This window comes from Microcebus murinus, chromosome 10 (genome assembly GCF_040939455.1).
Source record: "Microcebus murinus isolate Inina chromosome 10, M.murinus_Inina_mat1.0, whole genome shotgun sequence".
Taxonomy (NCBI): Eukaryota; Metazoa; Chordata; class Mammalia; order Primates; family Cheirogaleidae; genus Microcebus; species Microcebus murinus.
The window spans coordinates 80,140,167-80,156,491 of NC_134113.1; the positions used below are offsets into that span (position 1 = coordinate 80,140,167).

Sequence of the window (16,325 nt, forward strand, 5' to 3'; positions counted from 1 at the left end):
CATGAAAATAATGGAAACTCCATAATTTGAGCGTTTGCAAATAACTAAGCACATAACATACCATATTCGTAGTACAAAATACAATTCTCTTATGTGTTTTTAAATCTTAGTTTAGAAAATTAAATTTTTAATAGATAAGAACTATCTCTTTTACTCCATAGGCTGGGAAGCAGCACTTAGATAATTGTTTTAAATTTTACTTTACTCATATTCATACATTAACAAACAGGTGCATTCTAACTGTTGGGTTCTTGCCATTTGGTCTGTACATTCCTAATCATGAATTTTCTGTGGAATTTTTATCATTTTCAGAGAAATTTAGTCACTGCTACATGTCAGTTTATTGCGCTTCATTATTATGAGATCATTTCTTAAGATTTTCCCAGGAACTACCAATGGAAACAAATTGAAACTGTGGCATTAGGTAAAATGGGAGATGCTGATTTGCTTGAAGCCCTTTGTTATACAGAAATTCAGATAAGAGAAGTGAAGTAGGTGAAATGAAGTGCTTAAGGCGCTGTTCCCTCCAGACCCCTTCCACCAAAGCTAGCCAGTGTCACCATCTTGGGGAGAACCCAGGTTGTTGGACTTTATAGCCCAATATTCCTTCCACAATATAAAGTAAAATAAAACTCTTTTACTGTATATCTGTGCCATGTGGTCATAGATTGTCGTTAAATTGTCCAGAGTTCTAGAGTGGAAAGTCTCATAGTTGGACTACACTCTGAGGATGATAAGAATTGTAAAAAATCCTGCCTTTTAATCCCACAGTTGCTGCTCATATATACATGCTACCCTAGAAAACTTACATTTTCAAGTTTTTACTTTATCCATTCAGTAGAGTTAAGAATTTTCCCTACTATCAAGGAGTACTTTGTAGATTAAATAAGAGAATGTGTATGTCTTATTCCTTTTTGTGTTACTATAAGAGAATATCACAGACTGGGTAATTTATAAAGAAAATAAGTTTATTCCTCACAGCTGGAGGCTGGGAAGTCCAATATCAAGGTGCTAGCATCTGGTGAGGGCCATCTTGCTACATTTTTCCATGGCAGAAGAAGGACAAGAGTGTGCATGCACCAGAGACAGCATTTACAACCTGGGGTTTTGTTTTTGTTTTCTTGACACAGTCTGTCTGTCTGTCTGTCTGTCTGTCTCTCTCTCTCTCTCTTTCTCTCCTTGGTTAAAGGGCACTGGCATTGTTATAGCTCATTGCAAACACAAACTCTTGGGATCAAGTGATCCTTCTGCCTCAGCCTCCTAAGTAGCTGGAACTCCAGGCTCTAGTTACCGTGGATGGCTAATTTTTCTGTTTTTATGTAGAGAAGGGTCTTGCTCTTGCTCAAGCTGGTCTGGAACTCCTGGCCTCAAGCAATCCTCTCACCTTTGCCTCCCAAGTGCTAGGATTATAGGCATGAGCCACCACACCCAGCCTGAATTTATAACGTTTTTATGATTGGCATTAATCCATTCATGAGGGTGAAGTCCTCATGACCTAAATATTTCCCTTCATTCCCATCACCCAGTACTCTTGCAATGAGGATTAAGTTTCCAACATTTGCTTTTTAGGAGACCCATTTAAACCATAGCATTTCTTCCTGGGTGCCTGAAATCCATGTCCTTCCTACATGCAAAATACATTCATTTCATTCCAGTAGCCTTAAAAGTCTTAAGTTGTTTGAGTAACAACTTCAAAATCCAAAGTCCAGAGTCTCATCTAGATCAGTCATGGGTGAGACGCAAGGCACAGTTCATCCTGAGGCAAATTTCTCTTCAGCTATGAGCCTGTGAAATCAAAATAAGTTATTGAATTACAAAATAAAATTGATGGATCAGATGTAGGATAGGCAGTTTCCATTCCAAAAGGGAAAACTAGCCAAGAAGAAAGGTGTAACTGGTGCCAAGTAAGTGCAAAACCCAACAGAAAACACGTTAAGTCTTTTAGCAGGAGAATACATCTTTAAAGCTGGAGAATTACCTCCTTTGACTCCTTACTCTGAATCCTGACTACACTGGGGTGGGGATTAGGCCCCCAAAGGTTCTGGCAGCCCACCCCTGTAGTTTTGCTGGGTGCAGGACATGCCACAGGTCTCACAAGTTGGCATCTCATGCCTGTACCTCTCCCATGCTAGTGTATCTTGCTGGCAGGTCTACAGTTCTGGGGTCTCTGTAGCATTTCCACTAGGATATTCCACTTAATGGGAGTTTTGTCTGTGGTGGCTCTTTGCCTGCAACAAGTCTCTGCCTGGGCCTCCAGGTTATTCAGTACATTGTTTGAAATCTAGGTGGAGGCCAGCCACCATGGCCCCACAGCTTGTACACTGCTGCTCATCTGCAGACAGCACCACATGGACACTGCCAAGGTTTACAGCTTGTACCTTTCAGAGGCAGTGGGTTGAGCTATACCTAGGCCTGCTTGAGCCACTGCTGGGGCAGCAGGGGAGCACTGTGCTGGGATGCAGGGAGCCAAGTCCTGGGGCCTCCGTGGGTGCCAAATGCTGAGGTCCCTTGGTTATGTCTTTGAAAACCTTGCCCTCAAGTCCCTGCTCTGGGCCTGCGACGGGAGGGGCAGCGTCAAAGGTCTCTGAAATGCCTTCCAGAGCTTGCTGTATAGCATCTGGCTCTCTTAAAGCCATACTAACCTGTTTAGCAAAGGGTTGCTTTGGCCACACCCTTGGTTTGCTCTCCTAAACACTCCCTTTTACTCTGTACACAGCCAGGCTGCAAATTTCTCAAATCTTTTCATTCTGTTTCCCTTTTAATGATAAATTCAGTCTTTGGATAATTGCTCTATGCTCACATCTTACTCTTACTTATGCAGTTCCACCTTCCAGAAATCCCTTGAGCATGGACATAATTCAGCCAAGTTCTTTGCTACCTTGTAGCAAGGATGGCATTTACTCCAGTGTCCAATACCTCGTTCCTCATTGCCTTCTGAGCCCTCACTAGAATTGCCTTTAATGTTCTCTCTTCAAGAAAATGTAGGCTTTTGCTAGCCTGCTCCTCCAAATTCTTCCAGCCTCTACCCATCACCCAGTTCCAAAGCCACTTCTACATTTTCAGCTATTTGTTACTACAGCAGCCCCACTTCTCAGTACCAATTTTCTGCCTTAGCCCATTTTGTGGTGGCGTTATGACAGAATACTATAGACTGGATAATTTATAAATACAATAAATTTATTTCTCACAGTTCTGGAGGCTGGAAAGTCCAGTATTAATTAAGTTGCTAGCATCTGGTGAGGGCCTTCTTTGCTGCATTATCCCATGGTAGAAGGAAGAAGGGCAAGACAGCAAGTGCATGGGAGAGATTGAACTTGCAGTCTCTTCTTTGAACTTGCAGCCTCTTTTTAATCAGCATTAATCCATTCACGAAGGTGGAACCCACTTAACCTAAATCTCTCCTTTTAGGCCCCACCTCCCAACATTGTTGCATTGAAGATTAAATTTGCAACATACGCTTTTTGAGGGACCCTTTCTAACCATAGCAGTGTGTGTGGTGGAAAGAGCAAAAACTTCGGGACCCAGTGTTACAGTCTTGCTGGGGTCATTGCCCGCTGCTCAATAGGAAGCCAGTACACTGAGACAGCAGGCATTATAACAAAGAAAGCGTTTAATATCACCGGTGCCATGGGAGGAGAGAGGAGAAAGTTCTCAAATCCATCTCCCCTGGAATTTTGGAGAAAGGACTTTTAAAGATAGTTTGGTGGGCAAGGGACTAGGCAATTGGGTCTGCTAATTGGCTGGGTTCAGGGTGCAATCATAGGAGTGTAGAAATTGTCTTCTTGTACTGAGTCAGTTCCTGGGTGGGTTTGGCAAGACCAGTTGAGTCAGTTCCTTGGTACAGGCCACTGATCTGGGTGGGTCAGCAGGAATGCAGGACCTGGAAGATCTCTCAGAAACTAGCCTTGGGTTTCACAAGGGTGATGTAATCTATGGGAGCAATGCAAACAGCTAAGAATCTTTATGACCATCAGCTATATGAATACTGAGTAGTAAGCAATTATAGGAAAGCACACTAGGGAACAATGGCTGGTTATATATATTTTTCCTACCACAGTTGCCACCTTGTAGCCCCTTATTAATTTTATGAAGGGTTGTTTCCCAGTAAGTTGAATTTAGCTACATATTGGGCAAGTCATGATATTTCTGTAAGCTTTGGTTTCTTATTAATAAATGGTAAAACTGACATACTAATATTTAATTCAGAAGATTATTTTGAGAAGTTTGAGATACTACATGTAAGGACATGGTACACTGCTGAGAACTTAGGGCATAAAATAATAGTTATCATTATCATTTTGTTGTCTATAATAAAGAGTCAAGAATGTGTAGCAGAAAAACTCACTTAGCTCAAGACTTCAATTCTCCCTATTACATTTTATGGAATCTCAGACTAGTCCTTTTTTTCCTTTGTGCTTCTTCTTTGTTTTTTGTTTTTGTTTTTGTTTTTTTAGCATGTAACGTAAATATAATAACACAATCGAAGTCTTCGGTTAGTTGCTATGATTACATAAGAGAATTCAGGTAAAAACATACAGCATAGTTTCTGGCACATAGGCTGCTCAATAAATGTATTTGAATCTAAATTTAAAGTATATACCTCATCCACATTTTAAGTATTAGTGTCCTTTTTCAGCCACAGACATGACAACCTTGAGTTAGATATGTTTCTGATTTTACATTTTTCAAATAATTTGGTCCTAAAGAAGTTATTCATTTTTCTATAAGTGTGTGCTAAAAGTCAGGTACTTAAAAAAAAAAAAAAAAACTGGCTCTGTGTATGAGCCTTATATCTTTATGCTAGTTAATAAAGAGGCCAGGAATGTTCTGCAGGTTTCAGAAATCTGGCTGCTGTTTCTTTAACTCTGAAACTTAGACAGAAGACTTCTGTTTCTTTATGAGCACACTACAGTGAATATTTTGTCTAGCTGCAGGGGAAAAGCTTTGTCATGGACTTTGCAGACAATAGCCTTAAAAGTAAAATGGTCTGCTTTTGGTGCCTGGAGGTTCAGGGGCCTATTGTTAGTGCACAATGGATTTCTATTGCTGCATTCCTGCTTTGCAAAGGTTTGTTAGCTTTTAATGACTGACAGTACTCTATTGCAAATACCATATTGGCTGTGCCCTGTTTACATGCTACTCAAGAATTTTTGTAGAGTGCTGGAAAAAAGAAACAGCGGTGTTTGTTTGACCTACTCTGATAAGGTTGAAGAAATAATTTCACTCACAAAGTCTTTACTTTAAAATACTTTGCAGAAGTATTTTAAAGTTACTTTTAAAGTCTCAATGAATAGAAATATTGATTACAGTATGAATATATTTCCTGTGTTTTATTGCCATTTCTATTTTTGAAACAATATGATACAGAAATAGGGATATTCTAAGAAAAAGTAGAATTAAATTCTTCAGACTCTTTTTGTCCTTAAATGCAAAAAATAGAGATACATATTTTGTTAAAAAGGAAAAACTGTATTCCACACATTCTATAGGTGAATTTGCACATAGTACTTGTGGCATGTGTATATATATTTGCAACATAGGTATAGACTATGTAAAAGAGTAATCATTCATAGCTTTTCACCATTGTATTGTCCACAAGTTTGTGACATCTGAGAAAGAACTCTTCCATATTGTTACCCTTTTTCAAAGGAAAATTGCACCTTGGCTTTGTTGAAAATTCCACAGAGGCTTTGCGACTCTGACAGTTGATGGCTATAAGACGGGACACTGTAAAAAGTAGATAGCATTAGCTAAAAGATGATGATGAAGACTCCTTAAAATGTATTTTACTGTGGGGAAAATTAACCAGTTTCTAATCATCTTACTGTCCCTAGGCCAGCCACCCCCTTTCATAAGTTAACATGTACTCCCTTTATGTGCCAGGTAGGGGGTAAGCAAAGCCCAGAATGCAAATACACATAAACACCAATGTAGAGAATTGTAGTGTATGTCTTCCGTCTAGATAATAAGTGTGGGTATTGTTATTTAGATGGGGCATACTGGGACACTTATCTTTTAGTACATTCCATTTTTTTAACTGAATGCAGTGCTAATCAAGGGATTGAAAGCCATTGTAATTGTGTATCCATCTAAATGTTGACAAGAATATACAAATTATATTGTTTGAAACTGAGTTTAATGTTTGGAAGTTTTTCTTAGCATTTGTATTTGCTTATACATTAAACTTCAACCCAGAAGGAAAAGTAAAAAACCATGTGATATATAGAAACGAATACCAGACTAAACCATAACCTTGTTCTCTAAAATGTGTGTGCTCTATCCAATACAGGGCTTTTGAAAAGAGTGTGATACAAATGTGAAATAAGTAAATGATAAGTTTCCACTGTAGACATTACTCATTTCTGTAGATTTTGCAATCGTTTTAAAGCTTCTTTCATGCTTTTTTTTTTCAGTGTTCGAAATACTGGCGAATCTTTCCACAGTGTGCTTACCACCACACGATGTTAAACACATATTATAAAGTGGATGTAATTGTAAACACACAGAGGGATATAATTACATGTAGCAGATTTAAGAGCTAATTCTTTGCTTTTTTTTTTTACTCTGCATTTTATCAACATAATTATTTTTTGACTGCAGACTAACACCCTGAAATTGACAAGCATCCATTATAGCAAGAATTTGTTCACCAAATTGAAAGACAATGAACTGCAAGTTTACATTGAAGGAGCTTAGGATATTTCACCCCAAAATATGACTCCTTGGTATTTTGAATTAAGGCCCTTCCAGTTAAAAAGGCATTGTGAGAGGCTTTCACTCTATCTGCATAAACCAGACTGACCTGATCAAAAGATCAAAGGGGCAATTGACTCTTCCCTTCCTCTCCCTGTTATTTCGTTATATTGCCAGAAAACAAAACAAAACAACAACAAGGAAAGATCAAGAATGCAACCAGATCTCGCCCAAATCATTTAAATATGGTGCCTGTCCCTCAGGTTAATTTAATTTGCAATGAGAATCATTTACAAGTCAATCTGTTTCCCCCATCCATTTGTCCTCCTTAGCACCATTTGTCACCTCTAAACAGAATTACCTGTATTCCTTATTTCCCAACTCCTCTATAAATATATCTGGATCCCAATGGGATATTGGGTAATTGCTTTATGATTCTACCCATGTGCATGGTAAATAAACCTTTCTCTTATTAATCTGCCTTAATTGTGAATTGATCTTTCAGGGAACTTTCAGGGGAAAGGGCAAGTTTCCCCTCACCCCTACAATGTACCCATTGTCATAAAGAATTAGTATAGCTTTGTTCTGCAAGAGGAAAAAGCTAATGATTTTGAAACAGCAGGTGACAAAACAGATTCTTTTTTTCTGCCCCTGTTATCAGTTTTTGGATGAAGCCATTATGAACTGGGGCTGGGATAGAGATGGCCTTATTTTTAGCAGAGACTTTTAATGAGCTCCATTGTAAAGATAGTCATGTTGATTTGCTTGCATTTTTTTTTTTTTCCTTTGCTTAGAAACTCCCAGTATTGAAAAGCTACTCTCAAAGGACTGGAAAGACAAGCTTCTTGCAATGGGATCAGGGAACTTTGGCGAAATAAAAGGTAATGTGCATGTGATTATTTTTATCCAAAATGTACCAAAATGAAGTTGGTATTTAGGAACATTAATGGTGATAATGTACTTCTGCTCCCAACCCATCCTGCTTCATGCACTCTCTGTGTTGGGTATTTCTTCTTTCAATAGGTACCAGGGTTTTTATTTTCTCTCTTTGTGCCTTATTGGATAAATGGTTTGTTATTTTTAACAGAAAAAAACCCACTGTGTCTTTAACAGGCTTTGGTTTTCATCTTTCATTTAATTTAAATAATTTATTTCATAAGTAGGAATGAACCTATAGCAAAGTTAAAAATTGCATCTTTATAAGATAATTTTATATGTTCTCCATATTGGAAATATGGAGGTATATATTCAACATTTAAAACCAGAAATGATGAATCAGGAAGGCATAAAAAAGGTTGTTTTGTACAAGTAAGGGCAGTGTTTTCTCATTGTTTGAATCAGCTATTATATCCAACTAAGAAAAATTCTGTATAAAGTACAGAAGATACTGAATATTCATATCTGAATACACTGCTACTAATTAATAACAAGGGGAAAAGATTTAAATTTCCTTATATAAAAATATAAGCAAATGATCCTTTCAATTAAAAATGTGTTTTCCTCAAAACATGGTGGGTTTTGAGAAAACCCAAATCTATGGTTTTCTATGTGTTGCCAATAGGACACTTGGGATTCTGAGTTCTAAGGTGGGATTAATTTTGAGAAACTCAAGATACTTTGTCATCAATATTAAAATATTTAGTTATTAATATATATTATTGCATATACTTTTGGTAGGGACTGAATATGTATTTAAACATTACCAGATATATATTAATATACATGTGGAAATATGTGTATAAGTAACTTTTTCGCATGTGCATGTCTGTGCAAGAGTTCTCCCAGTGAGAGGGGCAACTGACTCTCTTGTCTCTACTCCATCATTGTGTCCTGTAGAAGGGCAAAGTATCAGTCTTATCAACCGTTAGGCTTATATAACATTAACATCTGAATACTCAGAAACTTCCAGAAAATGTTTGATGGAATATTTCACTTTTCATGCAGATAATTTGAAATTACATATATTCAGACTATGATTAATTGTGAATGGATGATGAGAGAATGAATGAGTGCTAATCAACAAATTTGGTAAGGAAAATCTATAATGGAATCAGAGGAATAATTAATGTGCCTTAAAGAGCTTAAAGACAAAGTTTAAGGAGAACTGAGAAGTTTCATTTTCAGACTGTAGGTCCTTTACATTATTTTGATGGATTTTAACCCATTTTGCACCTGAGGCCTAGGATATATTCTCCAAGGTTCTTTACCACTCACCTAAGTAATAACTGAGAGTAGAGCAGAAAAGGCTGCCTTTTCCAAGCCTGTGATCTCATTCCATTGGAAGGCAAATATTTTTTCCCCTCCCTTGTTTTCCTTCACAAGTCAAACCTAAAAGCAGCAACAGCACTGATAACAAGCTTAGAGGAAAGCTCAGCTGTCCTTTCAGGCTTGCCTGGGGGGGTTAGTTTAGGAAGCTACAGTACAATCACAAAAGAAGTTTCTGTCTTTAATTTTGAGTTTTTTAAGCTTCACATTCAGATCACAAGTTTGGTTATTGTTCTCTGCTTCTGTTCAAAAAACTGTTTTCTGATGCATTTTAAAAGCGACTGTAGGTCTTTCTTCTGTTCGGGACATGGTTATTAGGTGCTCAGCTCAGGTTTGGCAGTAAACTGGAAAAATAGCACTGGGTTACTTTTCCTTCTGACTGCCCATGACAGTTGCAATTACTATCCATTGTTCATAGGTGGCTAGAAAATGGAGAGTATACAATAGTGTATTGCCCTCTGGGTGTAAATGAATTTGACTTAAAGGTTCTTGGGGGGTCAGGCACGAAGATTATGTAGTGCCCAGGAATGTAGTTTTCATGCCACTTCAGAAGTTAGACAAGAACAATGGTTTAGTTGTTTGGGTAGCTACTTTTTATGAGGCAAGTAGAGGTGTAAGTCTTTGGTACTCGAATACTGTTTTTTGTTGGGAGAGAGAAGCGTAAGTCTGAGCTTTTTTTAAAATCTGAAAATATTTATTTATTGCTTTATTAGATGATCTATTAATAATAATTCAAGATAATGACTTTGAAGAGAACCTTTGCGTATGTTAGGATGTTTATTTACAGGGTCTTAGTTGTGGATTGAAACTTTTCTCCACTATTTACAGTGGTCAGTTTTCATTTAAATTTTAATTAGTTACGGAAATGTGTGAATGAGTGAGTATGTGTGTTATGTGTGTGCACTGGTGACCTCTTTTGAATACTTTAGACCAGGGGTCCTCGAACTTTTTAAACAGGGGGCCAGTTCACTGCCCCTCAGACCGTTGGAGGGCCCTTGGAGAGTGCGGCGCACATTCCACACATGCGCACCGTGAGTCAGCTGCTAAGTAGGACAGGCAGTGTCGGCAAAATCACCTGGCGGCCCCGCCTGGTAAATGTCCTCAGCGGGCCACACGTGGCCCAGGGGCCTTAGTTTGAGGACGCCTGCTTTAGACTATAGCCAAGTGAGAACTGAGCTTAGTTCTCAAGTTCTAGTTTTAAGTTGCTATCAGTGAATTACTTTCAGGGCATTTGGAAAAATATTAGAATCACAGCTAGGAGAAGTTTAGAGAAGTGTTTCTTACTAAAAATATTTTACAAGTAAATGACAAACTTTTTTAAATAGGAGAAATAAATAGCATTTGATTTGGATAGTTTAGCTATCAATAAATAGTTGTCATACCCACTTAAAGTCAATCTCATTTTTCAAGAAACAAAGTGAGTTAAGAAAGGTCACCCTCTTCTAAGAACATAAAATTATTTTTCATGTTATTTTACCTGATAGAATTTATACCATTTTATGCTCTGGTACTTTGGAAATGTGAAGTAATTATGTTTTAAAGTTACATTAGAAACAATCCTCTAAAAAACACATAAAAAGGACACTAGATCTGATTTTGCAGAACAAAACAGTTTGACTAAAAATCTCTGCCAAAAGCCATCAGTATATATTATAAACTGATTAGATGCCTGATGGAATTATTTTGTTTCTGCTTTCCTAATCGGCCATATAGTGTAACTGGCCAGTTTACAGAGTTTTTTGCCCTTATCTGTAGCAGAAGCACTGAGTAACAGTGGTGTGAATGGTGAAGAAATGTCTTTTGTAGTCTCATAGTTATTGAGAAGAGGGGAAAACAGTGCTTGCACTCCAGTTAGCAATGAATAGTGTCACAGGCTGTTTCTGCTAGCATGAAATTCCATCACACTGAGGGTCATTGCATTGGCACCTCACCTGAGGACGGTATCTGGGGATCTGTGGTGGCTTTAACTAATCTAAACAGATCATTTGTTTTTCAACAAAGTAATTGCAAGATCTGTATTTTGCTGACTTAATGTTTATTTATAGAATTATAACACAAATATCTGCGTGCAAAATACTCTCAATTATTTCTATCTTGGTGAGGTTATAAAAGCAGGGCAATGTTTGGAAGGTTCTCTAGCCAGGTCACTCAGAAAATTCTACATCAGTTTCTCCACTTGCCTTATTTGAAGAACTTTTTAGAGCCTAGTTTGCTTCTCCTTGGTATCCCTGATGGACGCTCTGACCCTGGTCACAGTGCATTAATTTAAGTCCACAAAGTGTTGAATCTGAAGTTAAGGGAAGTGCCAGCTGCATTTCCTATAATAAAAAAATTATCTCTTTTTGAACGCTATAATTTTGCTTTTTCTGAAGATAGGACATAAAGGCAAACACCTATAGAACTGCCAATAAAGGATTCAAGGGAATGATCCATTCAGCAATACCATAGTCTTTTAGAGCTCATGAATTAAAGACATATTAATTCTGGATTCTTGAGTGAGGCCATTGACTGAATCCAAATTTTATAGAACAAATCCTTTTAATAAAAGGAAGTTTGGATTCTGCAAAGTTTGGACTCTGTCGAGGGGCCACACTTGGGGATCTGGGGGGCCACGTGTGGCCTTGAGGCCACAGTTTTCCCCACCCCTGGCAGAGGACATGTAAAATATTGAGATTAAAGAGACATGTAGATTCAGTATGTGGCTTGACAGAATTAATTCTGTTTAAATAACATTAGCTGATTTGAAAATAAGCGGGTTTGGAATAGGAATCAGAACCCAGGTAAAAAATCTAGTAAGTGATCCTTGGAGTTTTATAAATTTAAAACTTGGAAACTAATATTTTAGCATTTCGATACGTCTTGTCTATATCCCTTTGATGGTTGTTTTAAACCCATTCTTTTAAAATACAGTAACAAGGTAAAAGTCACATTGTTTGCTAATAGTAATCTTGTGGCTATTACATTTGCACATTAACCTAAAACATGTATGTCTGCACATTTTTACAAAGGGGGTGGAAATGTTGATTATTTTCTGAGATAACTGTTGGATCTGGAACTTGTTCAATACAAGAGTCAGCCATAAGGAAGGTACATAACATGTAGTCATTTACTTCTAAATAGAGTAAATGTTTAATGTTTTTAATCTCCACTAAGCTTGTTTTATAGTTCCTCTATAGTTGCTTATGAGTAATGTTTTCACTTTTTGTAAAAACTACTTCATAAGAACTAAAGAAAGACTGCTGGCACACAGAATATAAGTTTTCAAAATAAGTTTGGCAATGCCTATAAAAACAAAAAGTGACTACATTTTCTGTAAACCAGTGACTTGCTCTGTCTCAGAATGCCGGCGCCCTCATGCCAGTACATAAACATGGCTAGTGATGGGAAGAGAACGACCAGCCACTAAGTCACAGCTGATTCCTGGATATTGGTGGTCCAGTCCACCACGCAGGAAGATTTACATACTTTGTACTTGTTAAGTACAAAGCAGGCATTCAATAATGTGTGTTTTAAACGTAATGTGAAACACTCAACTCTTACATATTTAATCTGCATTTTATACCTGAAAAAATCCTCTCCTCGACATTTTTCTAATTTAAAAATTCATTCATTCATTCATTCATTCATTCATTTAAAAAATACTCACTTTTTTGAGAGGTATAAAAATTATAAAATTAAAATAATTATAAAAACTTTATTTGTTGTCTTGTAGATATGGACTCCAAAGCTTGTTAAAACACTATCTAGATCATTGGATAATGCAATTGACCTAAAACCTTTTTGTGTTTTATACTAACATTTACTAGGGAAGCATAGTGTAGTCAAAGTGATTTGATGTTATTGGGGGCTGATTCTTCCAAGTGCTGTGGATATCAGGAAACTTTTTTTGGCTTATTTCCTTATCTACTCATTTTTTTTTAAAAGATTACTATTTATTGCCTGCCATTTCATAAACATCTTTCCTACATGTACTTTATAAACATCTTCCTTACAAAATTAGTGTGACAAAATCATTTTATTTTGATTTTACATATGTAGAAATTGAGACTTAAAGAGATTAATTATCCTAAACCACATACTGTAGCTGTGGCAGAGATTTGAACCTACTTCTGCCTGGATTCAAAACCTGTGCTTTTTACATAATGCTTGGCAGTCTGTCTTCAATAAAGATGGACTGGGTGATCTCTAAAATCCTTTAAAACTTGGTAATACTTCCTGGCCCACCATACCCTGATGAAGAACCCCTATAATTTGCGCCCAAGATATTCTGTCCCTAGATCTGTCCCTAGAACAAAAACTGTTTTTGTATTATTAGTCTATTTACATATTGAACTTCCCCTTGTAGACTACCTAATTTTCTGTTGGTCCAAAGTTTGGAAACTGTCACATATTTGAGGAATGAGTGACAAATGAAAAATGACATATTTTGAGATGACTATTATTGACTATATTCTAAATGCATCATATTTAATGTGATACCTAAAATAATGGTTTTTGTATTTTAAGTACTATAAATGGATGGAATAGTCTTTGGAAAAGTCCTTAAAATTATTAATACAGTCACCATTAAAAGGTAAAAATTCATATTAAGAGATTTTATGGAACCATACTTTTTTAAAAAGGTAACAAGAATGACTCTTGCTTTTACTATAGAAATTATAATACATACATCTATTTCATAAAGTCTCAGAAACAAAACATTCAGTTATTGAACTATAGTAATAAAGACTATAGCTGCTTTTGTTAAGTGTTTCATTTCACTCTAATGGCAGTCATCCTTAAAACTGAATGCTTTCTAGATTTAAATCCAAGCCAAGACCCACCCTTTAGAATATTGAAGCAAAAACAACACTATTTTGTTAAAAGCAATAATAAGTATCTTTTTTAAAAATGTAAAAATACTTATAGTATTAGTGTATAAGATAGTATCAATTAATTTATACTCAGTCATGTAAGAAACTATGATATTCCTTATATAATTTTAATTGACTCCAACTTCTGAGGCATATCTATGTTGCAGTAAAAAATATGTAGAAAATTTTATCAAAGCTTGGTTACATTCTTTCTTAATGAAAAGGACCAATTAATAGGCATTTGCATACTGGATAACCTAACAACAAATACCCCTTTTAAGGATTGGAATAATGCCATTTTCATTTATCCCTTTTGATGAGGGTTCTGCCTTTTCTCTCTTGTTGGATAAGAATGGTGCTAAAAGCTTTACTTATAAATTTAGAATAGCTTATTAGTTTTTATTCATTATATTTCAGTTTATCTAACAAGGCTGTTATCTATCTTGCCATGTGTTAGCTGTGGAGATAGAATGGTAGCAAATACAGTAGACAGATTCCTGCCTTCTTAGAGCTTACAGTCCAGTAGTAGCTCTTCAGCAGGCCGAATTTTAAAGGTAACACAATGAATTGTTTTCAGATGCTTCAAATGGAATACCAGTTGAAAGCAACATTTCGATAAGAAAAATTAAACCAAGTCCTATCCAAATTGTTATACCGATAGTCTTAAGAAACATGAATAAAACAAACAAACAAACAAACAATAAATCCTGGGAAAGATTGTTGCTTTGAAACAAAGAATTAAATTTATGGTAATTTCCTGAGAGAAAAAAAAGCATAATCTTTAGTTTATTTTTAGGCTGAAAATTCTAGCGCTTTTGTCCTTTGGAGTGCGTTTACTTTTATTTTTCCTTGATTTAGATACTTTGATCATGATGATTTGATTTCAAGCCATGTGTCTATTTTATTTGGATGAAATAAAATAAATTGGGAATATGTCAGCTTCCATGTATTTTTTTATTATTATTTTAATGCACTTGAGATCATTCTTACTTTAGGTAATCCTGATGAGGATTATCCTTGTGCATAAAATAGTGCAGTATCAGCTAATCATGGACTTATCTCTGTTCTTAAGATTTTTTAATTTATTTTATTCATTCAACAAGTGGTCATCAGGTGTCCTCTATGAGTTAGGCATTATTCTGTAGATGCTGAGGATACAGTGTTGAACAAAACACATTGGTATCTTGTTATCATGAAGCTTATTCTCTACTCTGGAAGATACAATAAATAAATAAATATATCAACAAGAATACAGCATATAATGCTAACCACTGTGAACAGCATAAAAATTGGAAGATGTGGTAGAAAGTGAGATATGGTGACTTCTATAATTTCAGTGTTCAGGGAAGCCCCTCTGAGGAGCTGGCCTTCAAGTTACTATCTTAGACAGATCTGGGTGTCTTTGTTTGTTTATTAACTTTTTCATTGAAATTTAAGCTCTATGAAGATAATCATTCTTTTCAGGCTTGTACTTGTACACTTTACAATAGTGTGAGGCACATGGAAGGTGCTTGGTGAGTACATGCTGAATGTGTGAAAGATAAAAGCCAGTCATTTGACATAGTCTCAGTTGAGTAAGATTTTGCTGCACCAGAGGAAATTTGGCAATGCCTGGAGACATTTTTGGGTGTTATAACTAGGGGTGTGTAGGGGTCCTACCTGCATGCAGGGGTCCTCAAACTTTTTAAACAGGGAGCCAGTTCACTGTCCCCCCAGACCGTTGGAGGGCCGTTGGAGAGTGCAGCGCACATTCCACATATGTGCACTGTGGGCCCGGGACGAGTCAGCTGCTAAGCAGGACAGGCAGCGGTGGCAAAAACACCGGCGGGCCGCATGTGGCCCACGGGCCATAGTTTGAGGACTCCTGAAAAGGATAGAGACCAGAGATGCCATCCAAGACAGCTCACCACAAAAATAATTATCTGACCCGAAATGTCAACAACACTGAGGTTGAGAAACCTTGATCTAGGGGAATAATTTTCTGAGGGAAACGATTGACATGCAAAGGTCCTGTGGGGGAGCAAGTTTGCATATTGGTATTAGGGGAACTCAAAGAAACACATTGGCAAGAAAGAAAATGGGAAGAGATATGCCAGGGAAGAAGGTAAGGGCTACACCATTCAGGACTTTGTAAGAGTAGGAGTTTCTATTTTATTTCATGCATAGAATAAAGCTATGATATGGTTTTATACAGATGTGTGACATGATGTGATTTACCTTTATAAGAAGATCATTCTGAACATTCGTCTGTAGAGTGGAAGAATTGGAAATCGGCACAATGGTTAGAAAATTGTTGTCATGGTCAAGGCAGGAGATGATGGTGGCATGGATTAAGGAGTAGTAGTGGAAATGAAGATACATGGACAGGTGTATGATATACTCTAGGGTTGATAGATTTCCAATGCATTATATAGGGAAGAGGAAGCAGACAAAAAAATGAAGGAGGACACCTTGATTTTGGCTAAGCAAAGTACAGATGGTGATACCTCTTACTGAGATGGGGGTGAATGAAGC

General features: G+C 36.8%; 1 protein-coding gene across 11 annotated transcripts in view; it reads left to right on the top strand.

The window, feature by feature from the left end:
- SOX5 (SRY-box transcription factor 5) overlaps positions 1 to 16,325 on the top strand; it is a 1,016,716-nt gene that overhangs the window by 775,884 nt on the left and 224,507 nt on the right. For all 11 annotated transcript variants that reach the window (XM_076007578.1, XM_076007575.1, XM_076007577.1 and 8 more), the window contains one exon: positions 7,488 to 7,574. In XM_076007578.1, coding sequence (XP_075863693.1) covers positions 7,488 to 7,574 — 87 coding nt within the window. The remainder of the gene's footprint in view (positions 1 to 7,487; positions 7,575 to 16,325) is intronic.